This window comes from Mirounga angustirostris, unplaced genomic scaffold (genome assembly GCF_029215605.1).
Source record: "Mirounga angustirostris isolate CCGP_5_RB_7025 unplaced genomic scaffold, mMirAng1.0.hap1 SCAF_1, whole genome shotgun sequence".
Classification (NCBI taxonomy): Eukaryota; Metazoa; Chordata; class Mammalia; order Carnivora; family Phocidae; genus Mirounga; species Mirounga angustirostris.
Genome location: NW_026991709.1, coordinates 158,879,919 through 158,907,147, shown reverse-complemented (window position 1 = coordinate 158,907,147; position 27,229 = coordinate 158,879,919). Strand labels below are relative to the sequence as shown.

The 27,229-nt window shown below is 42.6% G+C and overlaps 1 protein-coding gene across 3 annotated transcripts in view; it reads right to left on the bottom strand.

Annotated features, from left to right (window-relative positions):
• Positions 1 to 27,229, bottom strand: part of EEFSEC (eukaryotic elongation factor, selenocysteine-tRNA specific) — a 245,902-nt gene that overhangs the window by 129,917 nt on the left and 88,756 nt on the right. For all 3 annotated transcript variants that reach the window (XM_064591223.1, XM_045904217.3, XM_045904218.3), the window contains exons 3-4: positions 4,343 to 4,439; positions 1,799 to 1,963 (exon numbers count right to left, since the gene is read on the bottom strand). In XM_064591223.1, coding sequence (XP_064447293.1) covers positions 1,799 to 1,963; positions 4,343 to 4,439 — 262 coding nt within the window. The remainder of the gene's footprint in view (positions 1 to 1,798; positions 1,964 to 4,342; positions 4,440 to 27,229) is intronic.

Sequence of the window (27,229 nt, the reverse complement as noted above, 5' to 3'; positions counted from 1 at the left end):
TGACCCTAGGATTCGGGTCCAATGTCAGGGGAGGCCCTGGGACTCGGAAGGGCAGGGCTTCATCCTTCAACTCCTGCTGCCACCCCAGGGAGCCCTGCAACCTGGCCAGTCTCAGGCTATAGGGGAAGCTTTTCTTGTGATTGGTCCTCCCTGGTCAGGAGACTCTTCCCTAATAACGCCAGCCCTGCAGAAGGAAGCAACAACCACAGCACCATAAAATGAGTGGAGCGGGGTGATTGAAACCTGAGATCTCCTTTACCTGGGGAAGCCCTGGTCATTCCTCTCATCCCTGAAATGCCCCTTTCCTACATCCTCCCAGGCTATCCTAGACCAACACAAGTTGGAAGGGCCAACACAAGATATAGGTGCCCTTGCCCTCCCCTTGTTCAGGGCAGCCACTGTTATCGTGGTTCTCCCCCACAGTGTGATAGTGTATTTTATGTGTCAACTAGGCTGAGCCACTGTACTGACAGGTTTGGTCGAGCATTATTCTGGATATTTCTGTGAGGGTATTTTCTGGATGAGATTAACATTAAGAGGAGCAGACTCTGAGTAAAGGAGATTACCCTCCATAATGTGGGTGGACCCCGTCCAATCAGTTAAAGGCCTAAACAGGAAGACTGACCTCCTTGGAAGAAGAAGAAATTCTGCCAGCCAACAGCCTTCAGACCTGAACTGCAACTCTTCCCTGGATCTCCATCTTGCTGGCCTATCCTGTGGATTTTGGACCTGCTGGGCCTCATAATCATGTGAGCCAATTCCTTAAAATACACCCCTTTCTCTCTGTATACATATATACACATGTCTTTTTAGTTCTGTTTTTGAGGAGAACCCTAATATGTCTAGTGAGCCAGACAGTCTTAGAATCTGTCTCAACACAGCCCTCCAGGGAGAACTCCCAGTTCGTAGGCAAACTGAGTTCACTGACTTAGGGCTGTGACTGCATCTTAGTACACGGGGCCAAGTGCAAGCTTCCATGTCCCTGCACTCCAGGTTCCTTTGAGAACTAGACAGCTACCCTGGACCCCAGATTTCTTCTTAGGATCTGCCTGGTTCTAACTAGCCCTTGTTGCCCACCCTTTATTACCCCTGAAGAGAAGGGTGGTCAAGGAGCCTCTGTTTCTTCTCCAGTAAACTAAAACCACAAGAAAAGCCCACTGAAGAGGGGAACTATCAAGGTCACTAAAAGAGCTTTCAGATCAGAGCCAGGCCAGTGGTTACCAGAGGTGGGGGCAATAGGGAGACACGCAGCTGCCCACTAGTCTTCCAAGGGATAACATGGTACCTACTAGTGGTCACTACCAGTATAAAACTCATCTGGATATCCTCCAGATTGTATGACTCTGAGAGACACAAGATTGTAATTGTGTTTAATTTGAAATTCTTGTGGAGAGGCAAAAAGTACCCAGAAAGAAGTCCACGTGTACTTGCCAGCCTGAGGTATGGGGCTTGTAGAAAGGGAGGGTGTACACCCTGCACCCTCACTTGTTGACCATGTGATCCTGAGCCCACTACACCTTCTAGGGCTTCCATTTCTTCATCTACAAAGAACACCTACTCGGGAGGCTCATCACGGCACATCATAGGCCTCCAATACATGGGTATTGTTATGAGAACTAGGGAGAGTGGTGATTCTAGAATCCAGTCAGGGTAGAAGAGAAGAGGGAGTGGAGCAGAGCCAGAGGGCCAGCCCTGGGGAGCTGGCCCAGCAGGCTCAGCTGCTAGAGAGGCAAAGGGGTCGTCCCTCTCCCTCGCCACTAGAGAGACAAACAAAAACGAAGGAAAAGGTAAGACTGACCTTGAGGGCGGGAATCTCCACACTGTCGCCGAGGCTGATGGAGCCTGAGAGGATGGTCCCTGTCATCACAGTGCCTTGGCCTTTGATGGAGAAACAGTGGTCCACAGACATGAGGAGTGGTCCCGAGGGGTCTCTCATCGGGATGGAAATCTGGGATGTCAGGAGCTAGAAAAGAGATGCCACACGCTGGTGCCACACGCTGCCGGGGAGGGGAGCTGAACTGGGCAGGCCGGAGCAGGGCAGAAGGGGCGGCCAGTCCCTGGGCAAGCTGGCCCCGCTCGGAAGCGGACGGCTCCCTGACGGCAGCCCAGACTGCCGCCGTGCCCTCGGCTCCTCTGGGTTCGAAGGAAAAGGGCACCTGGAGAAGCCTCCTCTCTCCTCTCGCTGGGGTAACCAACGGCCTCCCAAAAGGCCGGCACCGGGGCCTGCTGCGCGACAGCCTAGGGCACATCGATTGGACCTCACCGGCCTTCCCAGCCTTCTGAGCCCACAGGATTTAAGATGTGTCATCGTCTAGCCCCTAGCTACCGGAGAGGCCTCATCCCCCTCCATGTGCCCTCTCACAGCAGGCACCAGCCACTGGCAGGCCCCGCAAGCTTACCAGCCAGCTTCACCTCCCCTTCTCCGGGGAGACGCCGCCCCTGGGAAGGCTTCTCGGCCCCCTCTGCACGGCTGCGCTCCCCGCCCCCATCCCCCGTTAACACGCTGTTGTGAGCATTTGCTTGTTTGTCTCTCTCCTAGGGCCTGAGTCCTTCCAAGTATCTCCAGCAGCTGGCATGGGGCCTGAGAAGCACAGGGGCCCAAAGGCCCTGGGTGAGCAGGGCTGCCGCCGTGTATGGAGGGGCGGGAGGGGGTGAGGCGGCGGCTCCAAGCCCAGGCAGAGCCGGGGGACCACCTAATGTCTGCCAAGGGCCAGTGTTGCCCCCTCAGTCTGCAGGGCTGCTGCTTCTGCTCCGCCAACACTTTCCGCGCGCTTCAGCTGCATCGGCCCATTTTCCTCATGCTGTCTACGTGCTTGCGGATGTCAGAGCTAATTCCCAATAAACAAAGGAAAGTAAAGACTGCATTATTCCTTCTATTTGGCTGCTTTCGGATTTCGTTAGCAAAGAGGCTGTCAAAAAGTATTTGGTAGTGAATGTTCCAAACTCTCAGCCTTGTGATAACAATTCTTCTGGAAAAAAGACTAAAGATTCAAAACAGGCTTGGCCTGGGATTTATGCAGAGGCTTCTTAAAGGAATACACAAACATCTTCATAGCAGCATTTGCGAATTTTGCTTTAATAAAAAAATCTGTCCAAGGCTCCCAGACCACTGTTCTCTGAAGCAGATGAAAAAGTAACAAAAGCCTCAGCCAGAAAAGGTTTGCTTTGCTAAGTCAGTTGCAGCAGCACCATGTAATCATAGACATGGTGGCAGTGCACACGATCGCATCTGTTCTTGGCTCTGTGGGTCCAGGTGCAGGGGGATCCCAAAGACACCCCAACTGATCTGGGACTGGATGCCAGCTCCACCACATACTTGCTGTGAGACCTTAGGCAAGTTACTTAACTTCTCTGAACCTCAGACTCTTCCCTGGTTAAGGCGGGGATAAATAATGTGAGCCTCCCAGCGCCACTGTGAAAGCCCATGATCACTGTGAGAGGCATGTAAAGAACAGCACAGCTCCTGGTATGTGATAAGTGCCGTCGCTGCCATAGTAAACTCTGATACAGCACTGTTCTGAGCACAGGACACTATTAACCTCAGCTAACCTGCACGCCGACTCCATAGCTAGTGTTCTTTCCCCAACTTTACAACTGAGGGAACAGAGGCAAGAGAGATCAGGTCACGTGCCTAAGGCCACACAGAGAGCAGGTGGTGGGCCCAGCGTCCAGCCCCAGAGTTGCCACTCCACCCTTCCGACTGAGGGACACTGTGGTCACTGCCATCCTCACAGCAGCATCACCACCACCCCACCACCCCCGCCCTGCCCTCTGGCTGCCCTGGGCACCCTGTGGTGGCTGGGCTGCCTCCCTGCTTTTACTACCACTGAGCCTGGAGGAAAAGCCTGTGCCTCAGAAGCGCCATTATTTAGTGGAGACCACGAGGCCCTGAGCAGCACTGCCCTGCTGCTGGGCCCGTCTCCATCAGCCAGTGGGACACACCGGGGGAATGGCACGGTCTGAAGGCCTGGAATGGAAGACATGGCCTGGAGCCCCAGGAGGCAGGAGCTGCTCCGTCTGAGTGGGGATGTTTGACAAGAGAAAGGAAAAAGAATGACTTACAAGGGTGTGGACAGCTCTGTAGGACCTTGGGCTAGAGACTGAGGCCTCTGCTTCTGTTTTGGTTTAAATCTTGGAGGGAAGTGAGGGAGGGTACACTAAGGTATGCATGTGCCTGGGGGAGGGGTGGTGGTAGTTAAAGGAACAGCTCAGACTCTTTTGCTGGGGTGCCTCCCCCTTCTCTCCCTCTCATACTGAGCAGGATACAAGGGGCCTGAGTAGGATACAGGGGGCCTGAGTGGGGCTGGGGCCAGAGGCCAGCCTGGATTCAAGTGGACAGTACCTCAATGAGCTCTGAGATGCCCTGTGGAGCTTCTGTTTCAGGGGCCTCTGGCCCCCCAGGCTTGGCTGCCACGGGTATAATCGGTGCACCTCGGAACCTGAAATGGAAAAACAAGCCCCGCCAAGTTACAGAGATCATCAGCATGGAGGAGCAGCCGATGAGGAAACGGAGGCCCCACAGGGAAACCCTTAGGTTGAATGATAAAATTTAAAAGGGTGCTCCTAGGTTTTAACCTCTACTTTCACAACCCACTCTGAGGAGGCAACAGTGAGCCCTAGCTCGCAGGACTCTGAATAAAAGACCCCCTTGAAGAAGACCAGTAAATACATCCCAGCCTCCTGCACAGACTCACGAAATACTGGTTTATCAAAAAATCCCTGAAGGGGCGCCTTCAGTCTTTAAGCGTCTGTCTTCAGCTCAGGTCATGATCCCAGGGTCTGCAATTGAGCCCAACATTGGGCCCCCTGCTCAGCGGGGAGCCTGCTTTTCCCTCTCCCTTGCCTGCTGCTCCCCCTGCTTGTGCTCTCTCTCTGTGTCAAATAAATAAATAAAATCTTAAAAAAAAAAAAAAAAAAGTCCCTGAAGATGCACCTGGAAACATACTTCCACCATCCCAGTGTCTAATGGAGGGTATTCCTGCCTGGACCCTCCTGAAGAGGGCATCCTTCTTTAAGAAGACATTCTTCCTCTTCTTCTTCTTCTTTTTTAATATTTACTTATTTTTTGAGAGAGCACAAGCAGGAAGAGGGGCAGAGGGAGAGAGAATCCTCAAGCAGACTCCCCGCTGATCATGGAGCCAGATGCAAGGCTCAATCCCAGGACCCTGAGATCATGACCTGAGCCAAACCCAAGAGTCGGTTGCTTAGCCAACTGAGCCACAAAAGTGCCCCAGAAGAGATTCTTACTATGAGTATACATTTATCTTTCACAATACACAACCCATAATCCTATCATGTATCATAAAGAATTTTCTGTTGAATGATAGCAACAACAGTGATATAATGGCAAATAAACTAGGAGGATGTGAAATTTTATGTATGCTATAACCAAAATAAAAAAAGATCCCTTGGCAATGCATGGAAAAACCAAGGTTAGAAGAAAGGGCACTCCAATGGCAGGATTATGGGTTGTATATTCATCCTCTAAGTGTTAGCAATGGCTGAGCCAAGCATATCACCTGGACACCTTCTGTGAAAGCTCTCAGCACCACTATGGAACTATCACCATTTTATAGATGAGAAATTGAGGCCTAGAGAGGTGAATTAATTTGCTACAAGTCATTTACTATAAATCTCAGAGCCAAACTCTAACCCAGCCCATCTGACTCTAGAACCAAGGGTCATAGCTTCCATGTTATAATCCTACTGCCCAAGCCTCCTCTTTCATTTATACAGCTGCATAATAGTGTGACGCAGAATTTACATGCTTTCCCCCACTAATGTTACTCATTTAGAACATTCTGAATTTTTCACTATTATAAATAATACTGGTAAACATGTTGGTGGACATGATTGGCTTTTTTTTCCCCTTGCTTTGGGATTAATTCATGGGGTATAAGTCTAAGACTCAACATACATTGAAAAATCAGCAAAATGGTGGAAATAGGACAATCAGAAAGCCTTTTCTCCATAAAACCAATAAGAACACGGGCAAAAAATCATCAGAAGCAACTTTTTCAGAACTCTAGAAATTAACCAAAGGTTTGCAGCAATCTGTGGAATGTTTATTCAAGAAAAATGGCTGAATCTTGGTAAGAATAAAAGCTTTGTGGCATTTTAACTTGCCTTATTCCCATCCACTCCTCCCTAATTCTGCAGTAGCCTTTTTTTTTTTTAAGATTTATTTATTTATTTATTTATTTATTTATTTATTTATTTATTTATTTATTAAAGGTTTTTTATTTATTTATTTGAGAGAGAGAGAATGAGAGAGAGCACATGAGAGGGGGGAGGGTCAGAGGGAGAAGCACACTCCCTGCCGAGTAGGGAGCCCGATGTGGGACTCGATCCAGGGACTCCAGGATCATGACCTGAGCCGAAGGCAGTCGCTTTAACCAACTGAGCCACCCAGGAGCCCTCTGCAGTAGCTTTAATAACCAGCATCTGCTATCAGAATGGAAGCCAGCAGCCTGACAGCCACTGAGGGGGCAGAATGGGTCTGAGTTCCATCAAAGCCCCTTTCCTAGAGAATTGTCATTATTTTTCCTTTCCTTCCTTCCTGGAAGACTCCACTTGCAAAGCTATCTTTATTTTTCCTCAAGGGCATTTGCTGAAAACAATCAGAGGCAGTTGTTTACTATCACAGCTGCCTGAGGGAGGATAACAGTTTGGGTACATTGGCTGACCAAACAGCTTAGAAGGAAAAGCTAGGAGCTTCCATGGGAGCTTTGGAAAACTTTCCATGGGAGGTTTGGAGGTTTCCTGGGACTCTAGAAGGCTATCTGCAGGCAAAAGCACTGTGCATGGTCAGGAAAGACATGAGAAGGCCCTAAGTTCTTACCTCTGGCTGACCTTGATATTCTATGCAAACAGGAAGTGAAGGCCAAGGCAGAGTTGTCAATTACCTGCCTGAGCACTGAAAGCATGCCCCAATATGCACATAGAGATCCTTGGCAAAGATTGGGAGACTTATTGATTCTAGGCATTTAACGAAAGCTCTAATCAGTAGCTGGCCACTAAGCTAACTGAGCAGAGACTTCAGTGGTCACACATGACTTTCAGAATTACTTCACAATGGGGCGCCTGGGTGGCTCAGTCGTTAAGCATCTGCCTTCGGCTCAGGTCATGATCCCAGGGTCCTGGGATCGAGCCCCGCATCGGGATCCCTGGTCAGCGGGAAGCCTGCTTCTCCCTCTCCCACTCCCCCTGCTTGTGTTCCCTCTCTCGCTGTGTCTCTGTCTGTCAAATAAATAAAATCTTAAAAAAAAAAAAAAAGAATTACTTCACAAAAGTCACTAACCAAATTAAAAACAAACTATGAAAGTGTGGGTGAAGAAGAGAATCTGATGTCCAGAATTGCCACATTATATTATTCTGTAGGTGCAGTTTTCAACAAAGAATCACAGTACAGCATAGGAACAAAAGTATGGTCCAGACACAAGAAAAAAAGGAGTTAATAAAAATTGTTCCTGAGAAATCCCTACTAGACAAAAATCTTAAATCAGCTATTTTAAATTTGTTCAAGAAACAAAAGAAACCATTCTAAAGAGCTAAAGGAAAGAACGAAGATAATGTGTCACCAAAGAGGAAATAACAAAAAAGAGTTAGAAATTATAAAAAAAAGAAACAAATAGAAATTTTGGATTTGAAAAATACAATAACTAAAATGAAAAATCTGCTAGAGGAGCTTAATAGCAGATTTGAGCAGGCAGAAGAATCAACAAACTTGAAAATAGATCAACTGGGATTATGAAACCTGAGGAAAACAAAGAAAAAAGAGAGAAGAGAAATGAACACAGCCTCAAAGATGTGAGACATTATCAAGTATATCAACAAGTGCATATTGAGAAGTCCAGAAACAAAGGCGAGATGGGGCAGCAAGATCTGAATAAACTTCAAAAACTTCCAAAGTTTTTGAAGGACATCTAAAAAGCTTAGCAAATTCCAAGTAGGAAAAACTCAGAGATGTGACCTACACACATCATAATCAAACTGTCAATGGCCAAAGACAAGGAGAAAGCAGCAAGAGAGAAGAGGCTCATTCAGCACAAGGCATCCTCAATAAGAGTAACAGCTGATCTCTTCAGAAACCATGACAGCCAATCCCAAATACCTAAAAACAAAAAACAAAACAAAAACAAAAGCAGAAAAACCTATCACATAACAGACACTTGATAAATATTCATTAAATAAATGAATAAATGAACAAGTTAAAAAAAAGAAAAGAAAAAAAGAAACGATGGCAGCTAGAAGGTAATGGGATGACATTCAAAGTGCTGAAAGTTAAAAAAAAAAAAAAAAAAAGTCAACCAAGACTTGTGTTTCTGGCAAAAAAAACATGCTTCAAAAATGAAGGAGAATGTAGAATTACCATATGGCCCAGAAATTTCCTAAGTATAAACCCCCCAAAATGGAAAATAGGTACTCAAACAAATACATGTACATGTATATGTTCATAACAGTACTAGTCACAAAAGCCAAAAGCTAGAAACAGCCCAAATGTCCATCAATGCTAAGTGAAAAAAGCCAGACACAAGAGATCACATATTGTGTGATTTATATGAAATATCCAGAATAGACAAATCCATAGAGACAGAAAACAGATTGGTGTTCCCAGGGCTGAGAGAACAAGAAACAGCTGCTAAATGGGTACAGGGTTTCTGAAATCAGATAGTGGTGATGCTTGCATAATTCTGTACACATTAAAAGGGTGAATTTTATGGTATGTGAATTGTATCTCAATTAAAAAGAAAAAAACATACATTGAAAGGTTTTCTACTTTTTTCACTACCACAATAATTATCTGTGATGTCTATTTCACTAAACATACATCAAAATCTCCTTATTTTTTATGCACACCTCATTTTAATTTGTATTTCCTTAATAACCATACAATGTTGAACATCTTCCATCTATTTATTTACTAAGTGTACTTTTAGGGAACATTTCCACACCACTTCCAGTTCTGGTCTTTGCTTCCTCCAGTAGGTGCACTCTCACCTTCCTCAGACTTTAAAAATTGCTCTGAAGTGCGTCTCTGTATGCAGTCCAATGTCCAACACAGCAGGAGCGAGGGAAAGGGACAGGGTCGAATACAATGGTACCAGGTGCTGTAGGCTTTGCACTCCTCATCTCATCAACCCCACAAGGTGGCTGTTAATTACTCCTTCTCCGGTTTTACACAAGGGGTCCTAAGTTGGCTAGGGTCTGTCATTTGCTCCAGGTCACACAACTAATGAGTGGGAGGGCTATGATTAAAAGCCAACTCTGGGTTTACCATCTACCTGAGAATATCAAGAGAGTTAGAGGCATGGCTGTGTGCCTCTTCTCAAATCCATGAGAATTTGGAAAGTGGCTGATCTTCAAAGATCAGGCAATGTAACATATTTAAGTCCTATAAACAGATTAACAAAATCCTTGCCCTTTAGTAATTTTAGTTCTCAAACCAATGAAAGAAAGATGATGATAGCTATAATGACAATATTCAATATCTCATAGTTTGCTATCACTTTCAAATAAAGACATAAATTTACTGGATCCTTAAAACAACCCTTGGAGGTAGCAAGAACAGTTGTTAACATTCCCATAACATTAGTTGAATACTATGTGAATGGCACTTGGTTAAATGCTTCCATGACCCCATTTAATCCTCATGGTAATGATGTGAGGGATAAAATTGGCATTTTAGAGATGGAGAAACTGAGGCACAGAGAGGTTAAATGGCTGCTAAAGGGTCATATGTGAAGTAAATGGCAGAATATAGGAGCTGTGTTCCAGAGCTCTGTCCTTCCCACCTATGCTGGACATCCCAACAATGACCTCTACAAAAGCCAAAAGGCTCCCTTCCCCAGGAATGACTACTGTGTCGGATGTCACCACTGCTCCTTTGAAACATAAGAATAGAAGATGGAGCCCAGTGCCCCCACCCACCGAGACAGGGCTGGGTTGCTCTGCTCCAACCCCTCCTGCCTCTATTTCAGTGTTACCTTCACACAGGTCACTGGTCCTATACCCTCTTCCCAAGGTTTGTCAAATCGGCCTACCACCTAAGTAAGCTATTATTTCTCAAGGTTTTTCCTTTAAAACAATTTACATTCTTTTTTTTTTTTTTAAAGATTTTATTTATTTATTTGAGAGAGAGAGAATGAGAGACAGAGAGCATGAGAGGGAGGAGGGTCAGAGGGAGAAGCAGACTCCCCGCCGAGCAGGGAGCCTGATGCAGGACTCGATCCAGGGACTCCAGGATCATGACCTGAGCCGAAGGCAGTCGCTTAACCAACTGAGCCACCCAGGCGCCCTCTTTTTTTTTATTCTTATGTTAATCCCCATACATTACATCATTAGTTTTAGATGAAGTGTTCCATGATTCATTGTTTGTGCATAACACCCAGTGCTCCATGCAGAATGTGCCCTCCTCAATACCCATTACCAGGCTAACCCATCCTCCCACCCCACTCCCCTCTAGAACCCTCAGTTTGTTTTTCAGAGTCCATTGTCTCTCATGGTTCGTCTACCCCTCTGATTTCCCCCGCTTCATTCTTCCCCTCCTGCTACCTTCTTCTTCTTTTTTTTTTTTCCTTAACATATATTGCATTATTTGTTTCAGAGGTACAGATCTGAGATTTAAAAGTCTTGCACAATTCACAGCGCTTACCAGAGTACATACCCTCCCCAGTGTCTATCACCCAGTCACCCCATCCCTCCCACCCCACCCCCCACTCCAGCAACCCTCAGTTTGTTTCCTGCGATTAAGAATTCCTCATATCAGTGAGGTCATATGATACATGTCTTTCTCTGTTTGACTTATTTCGCTCAACATAATACCCTCCAGTTCCATCCACGTCGTTGCAAATGGCAAGATTTCATTCCTTTTGATGGCTGCATAATATTCCATTGTGTATATATACCACATCTTCTTTATCCGTTCATCTGCCGATGGACATCTTGGCTCTTTCCACAGTTTGGCTAAACAATTTACATTCTTACTTAAAAACACTTACTGAAAAACATGATTCTATATTATTATCTAAATGGAAGACCAGTGTCATTTGCCACAAAGAAAAGATATAGGAGAGGCCCTCCCACCACCAGCCACAAGGACAGCCATTGGCCAATGGTCTCCACTCCCTCTGTTCCGTAAAACCTGTGCCTAAAGCCTGGTGTACACTAAATGCCCATGCCCAGGAGACGGCTTGAGGCTCGCAGCCACACTTGAGAGTCTAGTATACCCCATACGTTTGCTTTCACCAAGTGACTTTTTTTTTTTTTTAAAGATTTTATTTATTTATTTGAGAGAGAGAATGAGATAGAGAGAGAGAGCATGAGACGGGGGAGGGTCAGAGGGAGAAGCAGACTCCCTGCTGAGCAGGGAGCCCGATGCGGAGCCCGATGCGGGACTCGATCCCGGGACTCCAGGATCATGACCTGAGCCGAAGGCAGTCGCTTAACCAACTGAGCCACCCAGGCGCCCCACCAAGTGACTTTTAAGCTGAACAGGAGGCACAATCGTTATGGCATAAACTTGGTAATGCCAGTTGTGTTACTTTAATTCAATTTAGTATCATAAAACAGTGTGATAATAGCTATTTCTATGAGAACTAAGTTGAATTATCTAGAAAGATGCAATACAGATAAACCTCTTTAAAATCTAGTGATAAATTAGGTGTGAATAAGAAAATCATAAAAGACTTCAGGGGGTGGGGGCCTGGGTGGCTCAGTTGGTTAAGCCTCCAACTCTTGGTTTCTGCTCAGGTCATGATCTCAGGGTCGTGAGATGGAGCCCCGTGTCGGGCTCCACGCTCAGCAGGGAGTCTGTTTGAAATTTTCTCCCTCTCCCCCTCTCCCTGCTTTTTCTTTCTCTCTCCAAATAAATAAATAAATCTTAAAAAATAATAATAATAAAGACTTCAGGGGAGGTTGTGCAAACACAGAAAAGTTCTCCACTCACACTGCTGAGCAAATTGTGCTTCCCATTAAGGAGACCAAAATTGTAGACAGTGCATTTGGGATGGTTTATATGTAAAAGAACTCAGAGCACCAGTCAGTGGGCTCAAACTGGAAGAAAAGATGGGCCGGGCAGAATATTTTCCAGCAAGTGACAGATGTAATAAGGTCATGAGCTCCTGTGGCAAGTACCTTGGCTGAGGCAAGCCATCTGATGCTCAGACACAACAGAACCAAAGCCATTTGCTGAGGCTTTCTCCAGGAAATTTAACTGGAGAACACCTTTAACACACTGGTAGAACTATTCTAACTTATAAGATGCTATCAAGAGAAGCAATCTCTCTCTCTCGCTCTCTCTCTCTCTCTCACACACACACACACACACACACAGGCACTAAGCATGCCGCACCTGGAGAGAAAAAAAAAGCCAAAATGACGACTGCAGCTGCCTAAGGTCCTGCAGCTGGGACGTGCAAATTACAACTTTTTAATACTGGCAAAGCAACAAACCCTAGAGCTTTTAAAAGCATAGATTCTGACCAAGAAGAACATCCAGAATATAGCTTGCTTTACTGAATTCAGACCAAAAGAATTAATGATAACATATGAATCAGGAGTGCTAATTTGTGTAAAATTGAAATTACAGGTGATGCAGAAATCACACATGCCCAAACAAAACAGCAAGAAGAAGAGGAGATAAGCCTGAATTTAGAATGCAAAACTGCTCACATAGCCAAGATGCCCCAGATGAGCCTGGATCAACTGCCAACAGTGTAGTGTTAATGAGGAAGGGGAGGCACGACACTGAGAACCTTGTATGTTCCCCCGGAGCAACTTACATTATTGATATTATTAACTAAGGATGCATGTATGTGTTGTAAGTTAAAATATTATTTAAGGTCTGAATGTGTCATTTTTTATAATTCTCTGCTTTAAGCAACTTTTGATTAATCAACTACAGTTCCCTTCAGAGGACAAGAAATCTACTATTGTAGCTACAAAAATAGAAAGAAAGAAAGCAAAAGAAGGCTATTAAATCCTAGCTAGATACTATTCCCTGCTGAAGGTTCTGAGCCTTGTTAAAACGTTAGGGAAATGCTGAAGACATAGTAGGACCAGGCTGAGACATTTTCCTGAACTTAAGAGAAGAGATTTAAAATAACTGAAAAAGAATTCACTTTCTCAGATAACTCCATGCATTTTTTCCAATTTTTTATAGTAGTAAAATACACATAACAAAAAATTACCATATTAACCATATGTAAGTGTATAGTTCAGTGGTATAAAATACATTCATAATGTTGTGCAGCCATCACAACCACCCAACTCCAGAGCTCTTTTTTTAAAAAGATTTATTTATTTATTAGAGAGAGAGAGTGCATCAGGGGGCAGAGGGAGAGAGAGAATCTCAAGCAGGCTCCCCACTGAGTGCAAAGCCTGATGCGGGGCTCGATCTCATGACTCCAAGATCATGCATGACCTGAGCTGAAATCAAGAGTGGGATTCTTAACCAACTGAGCCACCCAGGTGCCCCCCAGAGTTCTTCTTATAAAAACTCCATACCCATTAAACAGCAACTCCCCATTCCCCCACCCCTTAGCTCCTGGCAATACTACTCTGGTTCTAGGATTCTGAATATCTCACATAAATCGAATAATACAGTATTTGCCTTCTTATAACTGCCTTACTTCACATAGCAAAATGTCCTTAAGGTTCATCTATGTTGTAGCATGTATCAAAATCTCCTTCATTTTTAAGGCTAAATAATATTCCATGGGGAATGTATGTACCACACTTGGCTTATTCATTCATCCATCAATGAACACCTGGATTGCTTCCACCTTTTTGCCATCATGAATAATATTATTATGAACATGGGCGTACAAATATCTCTTGGGACTCTGCTTTCAATTCTTTTGGATATATACCCAGAAGTAGAATTGCTGCATGGTAATTCTATTTTTAAGAGTCTCATGCTCTACCGACTGAGCTAGCCGGGCGCTGGTGGTAATTCTATTTTTAAATTTTTAAAGTTTTTATTTATATTCCACTTAGTTAACATAACTATTCTTAATTTTTTGAGGAACCCCCATACCACTATCCATGTCAGCTGTACCACTTTACATTTCCACTAACACTGCATAAAAGCTCCAATTATCCACATTTCGCCAACACTTATTTTCTTGTTTTTTGACAACAGCCATCCAAATGGATATGAGGTGGTATCTCACTGCAATTTTTATTTGCATTTCCCTAATGACTGGTGATGCCGGCATTTTTTCATGTACTTATTGGCTATTCACACATCTTCTCTGGAAAAATGTCTATTCAAATCTTTCCCATTTTTGAATCAGGTCATTTGTTTTTTGTTCTTCAGTTTTAGAAGTTGCCTATATATTCTTATTATCAGATATACAGATTTACAAATACTTTCTCCCATTCTGTAGGTTGCCTTTTTACTCTGTTGATACTCTGTCTTTTGATGCACAAATCTTAAAAATTTTCTTCTGAGAGTTTTAGGTCTTACATAGTTCTCTGACCCCCTTTGAGCTAATGTTTGTAGATGATGTTAGATAAGGGTCCACTCATCATTTTGCAGGTGGATATCCATCCAGTTTTCCCAGCATCATTTGTTGAAAGACTGTCCTTCCCCCATTGAATGGTCTTGACCCCCTGGTCAAAACTCATCTGACCATATATGCAAGGGTTTATTTCTGGGCTCTCTATCCTATTCCATTGGTGTATATGTCTGTCTCTATGCTAGTACCCATACTGCTTTGATTACTGTCGCTTTGTAGTAAGATTTGAAATCATGAAGTAGGAACTCCCCATTCTTTTTCAAGAATGTTTCGGCTGGTTGGGGAACATTCAGACTCCATATGAATTTCAGTATGGGTTTTTCTATTTTTGCAAAAAACATGATTGGGATTTTGATAGGGATTATGTTGAATCTATAAATTGCTTGGGGTAGTACTGACATGTTAACAGTATTAAGTCTTCTAATCCATGAACAGGAGATGTATTTCTATTTATTTATGACTTTTTAAATTTCTTTCAGCAATGTTTTATAGCCTTCATTATACAAAGCTTTTACCTCCTTGGTTAAGTTAATTCCTAAGTATTTTATTCTTTTTGATGTTAGTACAAATGAAATTCTTTTCATAATTTACTTTTCAAACTATTCATCGTTAAAGTAGAAAAATGCAACTGATTTTTGCAGTTGGCCTTGTATCCTGCTACTTTGCTGAATTCATTCATAAGGTCTAATAGGCTTTTGTGGAATATATGTGGTTTTCTACATGTAAGATCATACCATCTGTGAAGAGATCATTTTACTTCTTCCTTTCCAACTGGACACTTTTATTTCCTTTTCTTGCCTAATTATTCTGACTAGAACTTTCAGTACTATCTTGAATAGAAGTGGCAAAAAGTGGTAATGCTTGTCTTGTTCCTGATCTTAAAGGAAAAACCTCTTTCACCATTGCATATGATGTTTGTTATGGGTTTTTCATGTATGGCTTTTATTACTTTGACGTACTTTCCTTCCCTTCCTAGTCTGTTGAGTATTTTTATCATGAAAAGGTGTTGAATTTTGTAAAATGCTTTTTCTGCATCATTTGAAATGATCATGTGGTGTATTACATTAAAATGTGATTTTTGTATGTTGAACTATCCTTACATTCCAGGAATAAATCCTACTTAGTTGTGGTGTGTAATCATTTTAATATGCTGCTAAATTCAGTTTGCTAACATTCTGCTGAAGATTTTTACATCAATGCTCGTAAGGGATTTGGGTCTTCAGTTTTCTTACAGTATCTTTGTCTGGCTTTGGTATCAAAGTAATGTTGGCCTCAAGAATGAGTCAGAAAGTATTCTCTCTTCTTCCATTTGTTAGGAAAATTTTAGAAAGAATTGGTTAGGTCTTCCCTGAATGTTAGCTAGAAGTCACCAATCAATCAGGTCCAGAGCTTTTCTTTGTTAGGAGATTTCTGAGTACTGATTTAATCTCCTTAATAGTTACAGGTGTGTGGGGCACCTGGGTGGCTCAATTGGTTAAGCGGCAGCCTTTGGTTCAGGTCATGATCCTGGGGTCCTGGGATCGAGCCCTGCATCGGGCTCCCTGCTCAGTGGAGAGCCTGCTTCTCCCTCTTCCTGCTGCTCTCCTACTTGTGCTCTCTCTCTCTGTCAAATAAATAAATAAAATCTTTTAAAAAAAATAACTGCTCTCATGTCTTAAAAAAAAAAATAGTTACAGGTGTATTCAGATTGTTGATATGTTTATGATTTAGTCTTCATAGGTTTTGTTTTTCTACGAATCTGTCCATTTCATCTAGGTTACCCAATTTGTACAGCTGTTCATAGTACTTTCTCATAATCCTTTTAATTTCTACAGAATTAGTAGTAATGTCCCCATTTTCATTTCTGATTTTAATAATTTGAGTCTTCTCTCTTTTCTTCTTAGTCCATCTAGCTAATAGATTTTGTCTATTTTGTTGATCTTTTCAAAACCAACTTGTGGTTTCCCTGATTTTCTCTATTGTTTTTCTTTTTTTTTTTTTTTTTAAGATTTTATTTATTTATTTGAGACAGAGAGAATGAGATACAGAGAGCATGAGAGGGAGGAGGGTCAGAGGAAGAAGCAGACTCCCTTCCGAGCAGGGAGCCCGATGCGGGACTCCAGGATCATGACCTGAGCCGAAGGCAGTCGCTTAACCAACTGAGCCACCCAGGCGCCCTCTATTGTTTTTCTTTCTCTGTTTCATTTTTCTCTTCTCTAATCTTTATTAATAATTTCCTTGTGCTATATTTAAGTTTAGTTTGTTCTTCTTTTTCTAGTCCCTTAAGTTGTAAAGTTAGGTTGTTGATTTCAAATCACTCTTATTTTTTAATGTAAGAATTTATAAGTATAAATTTTCCCCTTAGCACTGCTTTTACTGCATACCATAAATTTGGTATATTATGTTTTGTTTATTATTCATCTCTAAGTATTTCTAATTTCCTTTATGATTTCTTCCTTGATCCATTGGTTGTTTAAGTCTGTTAATTTCCACAAATTTGTGAATTTTCCAATCTTACTTCTGTTATTGATTTTTAACTTCATCCTATTGTGGTCAGAAAAGGTATTTCGTATGATATCTTTTTAAATCTATTGAGACTTAATTTGAAACTTAATTGAGACTTCCGTCATTATGCTTAATTTGTGGCTTAACACATGGCCTATCCTGGAAAATGTCCCAGGTGCATGTGGGAAAAACATGTACGCTATAGTTGTTGGATCAAGTGTTCTGTATATGCCTGTTAGACTAGTTGGTTTATTGTGTTCCTCTATTTCCTTATCTTCTGTCTGGTTAATCTGTGATACTGAAATCTCTAACTACTGTTCTAGAACTATTTCTACTTTCAATTCTGTCAGTTTTTGCTTCATATATTTTGATGGTCTTCCATTAGGCATACAAATGTTTATAATTGCTACATCTTCTTGCTGTATTGGACATTTTATTAATATATAATGTTCTCCTTTGTCTCCTGTAATCTTTTCTGACTTAGTCTATTTTGCCTAATATTAGTCCCCCCCATTCTCTTCTGATTATTATTTGCATGGAATATCTTTTTCCAACCTTTCACTTTCAATCTATTTGTGTCTTTGGATCTAAAGTGAGCCTCTGGTAGAACACATATAGTTGGACCATGTGTTTTTGTCTATTCTGCTAATCTTTGTCCTTTAATTGGTGAGCTTAATCCATTTGCACTTAAATAAATTACTAATAAGGAGGGACTTCCGTCATTATGCTATTTGTTTTCTATATGCCTTATAGTTTTTTTTGTCTCTTATTTCTTGCATTATTGTCTTTCTTGGTGTTCAGTTGATTTTATGTAGTGAAACAGTTAAATTTCTCTCTTTTTTGTGTTTTTTTGGTGTATATTCTACTGCTATTTTCCTTGTGGCTAACATGGAGATTACATTTAGCATCCTAAAGTTACAATATTCTAATGTGAATTTATACCAGCTTAACTTCAGTAACTTACAAAAAATCTGTTTCTATACAGGTCTGACCCCATCCTTTTCTGTTGTTCATACCAAAAAATTACATCTTTTTGCACTATGTGCCCAAAACCATAAACTAATTATTCTTTTAAATACATTAATCTCTTAAATTACATTGAAAACAAAATGTAGAGTTACAGACCAAATTTACAATACTACTAGCTTTCAGACAAATCACTACTTCATTCTTTTATATGTATTAGTCTCTTAAATCATGTAGAAAAAACACATGGAATCACAAAATGTCACCATAATTAACAGCTTTTATAACTGCCCATGTGAAATCATTATTTCATCAAGAGCTTCGAGTTACTATCCAGTTTCGTTCTATTTCACTGTGCAGGACTCTTGAGCATTCCTGCATGGCAGGTCTAGTGGTAACAAACTTCCTCAGCTTTTGTTTATCTAGGAATGCCTTCATTTCTCCCTCAGTTTTCAAGGGCAGTTTTGCTAGATATAGGATTCTTGATTGCCAGGTTTTTGTTTTGTTTTTGTGTGTGTGTGTGTGTGTGTGTGTTTTAGCACTTTGAATATATGGGTCTACTACCTTCTGGCCTCCATAGTTTCTGATGAGAAATCTGCTTATTATCTCATTGAGACTCCCTTGTGTGTGACAAGTCACTTTCTTGTTGCTTTCAAGATTTTCTTTGTTTTTGTCTTTTGAAAGTTTCATATGTCTCAGTGTGAGTCTAAGTTCATTTTACTTGGAGTTCACTGAGCTTCTTGGATGTTCACATTAATGTCTTTCATAAAACTTCGGAAGTTTTCAGCCATCATTTCTTCAAATATTCTCTTTGCCCCTTTCTTTCACTTTTCCTAGGATTCCCACAATGTGTATGTTGGTCCACCTGATGGTGTTCCAAAGGTCTCTTAGGCTCTGTTCACTTTTCTTCAATTTTTTTTCCTGTTCCTCAGACCTGATAATTTCCATTCTACTATCTTCAAGTTTGTCCATTCTTTCTTCTGTCTGCTCAAATCTGCTTTTAAATTCCTCTCATAATTTTTTTCTGGTTATTATATTTTTCAGCTCCAGAATTTCTTCAGTTTCTTTTTAGTTTATCTCTTTATTGATATTTCCATTTTTTTCTTTTTAAAGATTTTATTTATTTATTTGACAGAGACATAGTGAGAGAGGGAACACAAGCAGGGGGAGTGGGAGAGGGAGAAGCAGGCTTCCTGCTGAGCAGGGAGCCCTATGCGGAGCTCGATCCCGGGACCCTGGGATCATGACCTGAGCCGAAGGCAGACGCTTAACGACTGAGCCACCCAGGCGCCCCGATATTTCCATTTTGTTTATACATTGCTTTCTTGATTTTCTCCACATTTTCCTTTAGTTGAATGTTTTTAAGATAGTTATTTTAAAAGTCTTTGTCTAGTATATCTACCATCAGGTCTTTTTTGAGGACACTTTCTATTGATTCTTTTTCCTTTGACTGCGCCATACTTTCCTGCTTCTTTATATGCCTTGTGATTTTTTGTTGGAAACTGGGCATTTGAGTCAAATAATATGGTAACTCTGGAGATCAGATTCTTCCTGTTTTTTGTTGTTGCTCTTGGGGTTTTGTTTTGTTTTTTCTTTTTATTATTGCAGGCTGTCTCTATGCTGTCTCAGCCTGAAGTATAAAGTCTTCTCACGTCTTATCTGAGTCTTCCCCTGGGCATGCATGTTCACTTTGTAATTTCCCCCCATATGTTTGCAGTTGTTTCTGAATGTCTTAGTCTTTAATGTCTGACTTTGGAAAGGGGAAAAAGAGAAAAATGAAGGGGGAACCAAAAAAAAAAAAAAGGCACTCGTCCTTCAAATTCTTCAGAAATCACTTCAGCTGGAGGGGGGGGGGTTGTAATGATGGAGGGATGTGTATGAATAATGGCTGCCTGTTTGTCTGCACCTCTGTGATCAGAAGGAGCAATCTGATCAGAGCACAGATCTCTGATATTTGGAGAACAGGGCATTTCTGCCCACTCTGGTTCCTGCGAGCTCTGTACAAGCTGCTCTAGGAACACCTGCACAGGTGCCTGTCATGAGACTGAGGGATGGGGAATGTATAGCTGCTATTGTGCCAAGAGCTAAAATTGACTGAAATGAACGCAATTTATTGTCTAGGCCTTCCCCTTGCAAGCCTTCAAGACTCCAGTGTACCAAAATGATTATAACAGACATACTCTGCCACTATAATTGCTACGCAGATAGGGAAACAGATTCCTGGTGCTCCTACTTTCTGCCATCTTCCCAAAAGCCTCTCCATGAATTTTTGCCACATCCAAGTACAACCTCAGACTTCTTTTGTCTGATATATAGTGTAAGTCCCTCATTTTGAATAATATCGCTTTCTTCATCTTCCTCAAGACCCTTGGCCATTCCTTTACGTTTCCCCACTCTGACACCCAATGGGAAGCAGGACAAAGGACCCAGTACAAGAAGAGGCAACAGAAGGCAAGAATCCAAGAAAAAAATCTACTGCCACTATTTCTCTGGTATCCCTGCCATGTCTAAAGGAACCACTTGTCTGACCCCTTTCCCCTAGCCTCCCTTCACCAACCCCTCCAGTGCGGTCTCTGGACTCGTGCCTTCTGTCTTTCTGCATTACCACATTTCTCTTCTCTTGGGGTGGGGGAAAACCCTTCTGCTTGACACCACCCACCCCTGGCCACTTTCAATCAATACCCAATACTCTCCCCACTCACATTTCAAAATCAATACCACTTCTGTTTACTCACCAGAAGCTTATGCTTGATTTCCTCACAACATCACTTCTGTCTCCCCTTTCAAGCTAAGGGATATTTACTAAGCCATCTCCTCTGTACTGGCCTCCATGAAGGTTACCCAACATAGAAAAGGCTACCAAAGCAATGGGGCAAGAGGGTCTGGAGCACCAACTGAGAGTACCAACTCTAACTGTAAGAGGAATGGGGGAAGGGTCACAGAAGAGAACTAAGTTCCTAAAGGTCAATAGCAACTCTTCAGTGGTCAAGTCAATGTTCTTCCCTCGGACTCTCTCCCCATCTGTGAACATCAGTCAGCTGGCTCCCCACCCTCTTCACCCACAACCCCAAGCCTTTATTCCCATGGCCCTCCATCAAGGGCCTCTGCCTCCTCAAGAGGCCCTTCTTCCTTCCCTATCCACTGCAAGTCTCTCCCAAGAGCATCCTTAGAGTCCAGCTCTTTTCCCCCTGGACTGCTGTCCTCCAGGAGCTCCCCACACTCTGATGACCTGTGCCAAGGCTCCTCTGTGGATGGTTCCCATACCTGTGTCTTCAGGCAAGGACCCTTTCCAGCACTATAGTCATGTCCCATTCTCTGCCAGCAAGCACTTTCCCAACCCTACCACCTTGGTTTCTGATCATGGAACAACATTTCCCTGGTCTCTGAAGCCATCACTGGCTGCATGGTCACCACTGTCTTCCTCAGTCACTGCATTTGATCAGTTCTTCTCTTGGGATCTGGCTCCAATCCAGCCCCTGATTTTCATTCTCAACAAGTTCCACCCTGGGTCAGGCCCTTACCATCCCAGGCCAACTACTCTCCAAAGTCTGTGCAGGGCCTATACCAGGCACTGACCATGGCTATGATGACTTTCCAGCAACACCACTACACCATTTTGAAGTATCAGCCTTTTCCTCTATACACTTTCAGGGAGTCCATGGCTGTCCCAGGATGAAGCCCAGCATCCAGGCTGGTCCACAAGGCCCTCTATGGTCTGCCCCAGCCTCCTCACACAGACTCAACTCACCAACCCCCTGGAAATACAGGTGAAAACTCAAGCCCTTGCCTATTGCCAAACTCTATCCTACTGCTGCCCCCACTCCCCTCCCTTCCTCTGCCTGGCCAAACCTAACCTTGGTGACAGGCATCTGAAGCAAGGCAGAGAGAATGGGATTTTGAGCAAGAAGCCCAGGACCCTAGAACTAATTTCCAATCCAGAGCTGAGTTATCATTCCACCTCATTCGGCCTCCATTTCCCTGTCCTACAGAAAACAGCATGACCTACACTGCAGGGTTGTCTCCCCCACCAAATAAGTTAATGTGTGGAAAGCATGGTGGGGAGTCTTAGAACCTGGGCAGCCACTAGTTGCCTGCATCCCTTCTGAGTGGTCAGTGCCCTGACCTATATCACATATTTTGAACTCACCCCTGCTTGGTTATCACTTGCCCTTCTAAAACCAATTCGAGGGGTGCCTGGATGGCTCAGTCAGTTAAGCGTCCAACTCTTGATTTCAGGCCAGGTCATATGCTCAGAGTTGTGGGATTGAGCCCTGCGCCAGGCTCCACACGTGGAGCCTGCTTAAGATTCTCTCTCTTCCTCTCCCTCAGTTCCCTGCCACTCGTGCATGCACACACACTCTCCTCTCTCTCTAAAAAAAAAAAATAATAATAAATAAAATAAAATAAAATAAAATAAAACCAATCTGAATTCCTGACTCCAGAAGCCAGACCAGAAGCCAATTCACCTTCTCAGAAGCCCCCACACTACTCAGAGGAAGCTAACTCAGCTCTCCTCTTGAACTGCTAGGCAAATCTCCCGCTGTTACTTCCTCCACCAGCTGGTCTTTCCTGCCCAAGTGTATGGGAGGTGCACTCTTTAGAACATGGCGGGCTCGGTTCAGGTGGTCTTTGACTCCATGCCCTTAAAAAAAAAAAAAATCAGGCTTTTTTTAAAAGAAGAAAGGAAGTAACTCTGACAAGTTGGAGTTCCCTAAAGAGCAAGTTAAACAATCTCAGGAGCCACTGGCTGTCCAAAGGTCAGTGTGACAAAATGATGCAAGTTCACAGGAGAGATCCAAACAGGGCCTGTGACCCACTCACCAATCAACTCCAGAGCAGCTCAGACAGACCATGCTGCCCCCATAAAATTGGCAGGACTGAGATATTTGCCTTGGGAAGGCCAACACCCAGAGAGAAAGGAGAGACTTTGGAGAGGGAAGGAGGGAGGAAAAAGAATGAAAAAGAAAGGAATAGTGAGGGAAGAAATAAAAAAACTGAGGAAGAGAGACAAAGAAGGCAAGAAACACAAGAGAAAAAGAAAGAAAAGGAGAGGGGTGGATAGCCTGCTCTGTGCTAGCACCATGCTACATGCTCTCGTGTGATCTCAACACCCCATGAACAGGGGCTCTGACCCCTATTTTCAGAGAAGCCAAGTGACTTGCCTGGGGCTGCCACGGGGCCCAGAGAGTAAGTGGCTGGTCTGTAGGAGTCCAGAGTCCAGGCCTCTCCCATGACGGAGGAGAGGAAGAGTCCATTCTCAGTCCACAGGGAGGACCCCAGCCACGGCAATCAGTGAACCAGGACCCAACCACAAGCCAGGGCCCAGTACATGTGCATCATCTCTGCTTACACTGCATGAACCTAAGGCCCAGAGGGACAGAGAAGGCTAAAAGCGTGCACTAAGAATTCCAGCGATTAACCATAAAGCTTTCGGAAATTCAATTATTTTTTATCCAAACCCTTTTGGGCAATGTATTGTAACAAAACATAACGGCGTGTTGGGCTAAGTCTCTGGCCCTTTCCCAGGCTCAAGAGAAGCTGGCCTTGCTGATTTCCTGAACATGCCACACAACTGGGGATCCTGGCTTCTAGAGGCAGAAGTAAAGTTCAGCAGTCCCTAAGGGGACAAGAGGCCCCTCTTGCCTTGAGTTTCAGATCCAGACTGGTGTCTGGGTTCTAGGAGCACAAGAGGCTCCAACCAGATATGTCAGGAAGAGCCCTGGGCCCAGCCCCACAGCTCAGCAGTGCAGGCAGGAGCTGACCTGGAGCACATTCAAGAGCTTCTCCTGTTCCCAGCACCCACCACCTCCTCCAGACTCCCCTCACAGCTGTGGTACATCACGGTTCCAAACAAGCCCAGACATGCTGACTGTGCATGCAGCCTGACCTTTGACAACACACAAAAACGATCTAAGATAAGTTAAAAAAAAAAAAAAAAAGTGTGTGTGCATGTGCGTGTGCATGTATAACTCATGTAAAAGACATAAACAAATAAAGTACAGGTTTCCCCACTCTCTGAAAGTAGGCCATTCCTATGAAATCTTCAGTAAGGCAAAATGGCATAAAGTGAAGAAGCAATTACTATTCGTTTATATGGGAAAATGAGTGTTCCCAGACCCAAAAAATAACCTCTCCTAGGTTCTTCTGATACCTTAGGACACATCTACTAACAGATGCACAAAATAAATCGACATAAGGCACAGATGCTCACAGACACAGTTCAAAGCGATGGCGGCTTGATGCTGAGTGCTGAGTGTAGTTCCTGGGGAAGGGGCTTGGCAGCGCCACTCTAAGGACTCGCTGCAAAGCAGATGCTGTACACTATCATTGCTTTTCGCCTTTTTTCATAAAAACAAAAATCTTCTCTGGATTTCCTTCAGTTAGCGAAAACAGGTACTAATAAGATAGGTCTTTCATAAAAGCAAAGTGGTGTAATGCAAACTTTGAAAAGCAGGGGAAACGTGTAAGTTTTCGGTTTGGAATAGTGAAATTCAAAGCAGCCAATATTTATTATACTTTAGTTTTCTCACCAGTCAACCCAGACACCAAACCTCCCCCCAGGGTTACTGTGAGGATCTGATTGATTGTATATGAGAAATCCCTGGTACAGTGCCAAGCACACAGTAGGTGTTTGCTGTGATTGTTAAGAACCTACTATGTGCCATCAAATGCTCCCTCAGAACAAATGCTGTGAGGCTAAACTTATCAGCTCCCATTTTACAAAAGAAGAAATGCCAATTCAGGAAGATAAAGTGAGTTGCCCAAGACCACACAGCTAGTTAGCCACAAAGCTAGTATGAAACGCACACCTTGTAAGTCAGCTGGGCAGCAGCCCAGTCACTTGAGATTTGGCATTCCACTCAACCCCAGGAAGGGAGGCAGGGCCAAGGGAGCCCCGAGTGGGCTCTCAGCAGATGGCCTTGGCTGAAACAGAAACAAGGAAATAGAAAGTGTTTAAAAAGCAGGAGGAAACACAGAGGGAGTCTGAGAGAAAGATGCATCAAGGATGCTGTCAGATGATAACATTTAGTGGGAAAATAAACAGAAAAGCCTAGAACACAGAACAGTGTCAATGTTGTGATAACAACTACCTCAAATTATGTACATGTGGGAAAGACTGACAGGGATCCTAGGGGAAGAACACTTTAATTTGATGCACTGACGAGATTGTGAGGACATTTTTATCTTCTATTTTGATTTCTGTTAACACTGATAAATGCTTATGCAAGAGTAATTTTAAATGCTTTCAGAGATAAAGAAATCACAAAGAAAAACAATCAAAGAGTTTGACTACACAAAAATTAGAAACTTCTGCGGATCGAAAAAAGCAAGTAAAATGGAAAGACAACCAACAAATGCTGAAGACTTATTTGTAGCAAACACGATAGGCAAAGGGTTAATTAATAACAACATCTTTGTTAATATTAAACACTCCTGAAAATCAAAAAGAAAGCATTAAAATCACAAGAGGCAAATAGACAAAACATATAGGCCTAATTCAAACACACAAAAGCACAACTATTTAATACACTTAAGGAAAAATGTTGGGGCACCTGGGTGGCTCAGTCGTTAAGCATCTGCCTTCGGCTCAGGTCATGGTCCCAGGGTCCTGGGATCGAGCCCCACATCGGGCTCCCTGCTCGGCAGGGAGTCTGCTTCTCCCTCTCCCACTCCCCCTGCTTGTGTTCCCTCTCTCGCTGTGTCTCTGTCAAATAAATAAATAAAAATCTTTAAAAAAAAAAAAAAAGGAAAAATGTTTAACGTCCCCATTAATTACAGAATCACATATTAAAACAAGAGTAACTTACCATTTCTACCCTACTAAGTTTCAAACATATTTTAAAATTAGAAACCAAAGGTAGCTGCAAATATCTGTGTAAATGATGCAAACCCTTTTGGAAAAGAATAGGGCAGTGTACAACCACAGGTTTGAAAGGACTTGTGCCCTTGGTCCAGTAATCTCACACCTGGAAATGTCTCAGAAGGAAAAAACCTGAAAATACAGAAAATGTTTAAGGATGGTTGAAGATGTTCACCCCAGGGTTGTTTATTTAAAGAAGGAAAACTTATGCCAATCTAAAGGGCCTACAATGGAGTGATGCTTACATGAAGAAGTGCTATACAAAATGTTAAGTAATGAAAGCAGAAATAAAAAATGCAAATAGCTCATGATTACAACTATATGTTTAAAAGGAAGAACTGAATTCAGCAAAGTTGCGGGGCACAAGATCAACACATAAAAATCAGCTGTGTTTCTGTATTCTAGCTAAAAACAATCTGAAAAGGAAATTAAGAAAGCAGTTCCACTTAATAATGACATCTAAAAGAATTAAATACTTGGGAATAAATCTAACCAAGGATGTGAAAGACCTATATAATGAAAACTACAAAACACTGATTAGAAAAATTAAAGAAGATCTAAACAAATGGAAAGGCATCATGTTCATGGATTGGAAGACCTAACACTGTTTAGATGTTCATACTACCCAAAGGAATCTACAGATTCAATGCAATCCCTATGAAAATGTCAACATTTTTTTGCAGAAATGGAAAGTAGATCCTACAATTCATGCAGGAATTGCAAGGGGCCTCAAATAGCCAAAATAATATTGGAGAAGAAGCAGAAAGCTGGAGGACCCAACATCCTGACTTTGAAACTTACTACAAAGATAAACAAAGCAGTGTGGTACTGGCATAAGGAAAGACATATAGACCAATGGAACAGAACAGAAAACTCAGAAATAAACCCACACATGTATGATCAATTGATTTCTGACATGGTAAAAGGGGAAAGGACAATCCTTTCAACAAATAGTGCTGGGAAAACTGGATATCCACATACAAATAATGACGCTGGGCCCTTAACTTACACCACATATAAACTTACACCATATATAAAAAATTACCATATACAGAAATAGATGAAAGACCTAAACTTAAGAGCTAACACTGTAAAATTCTTAGAAAAGAAATTAGGGAAAATCTTCATGACATTGGATTTGGCAACAATTTCATGGATAGGACACCAAAAGCACAGACAACAAAAGAAAAAACAAATACATTGGATTTTATCAAAGTTAAAAACTTTTGTGCCTCCAAGGATACTATGAAGAAAGTAAAAAGTCAACTTGCAGAATAGAAGAAAACATTTGCATACCATATATTTGACAAGGGATTGATATCCAGAATATATAAAGATCCCCTTCAATTCAACAACAACAACAAAACAACAACAAAACCCGATAGAAAAATGGGCA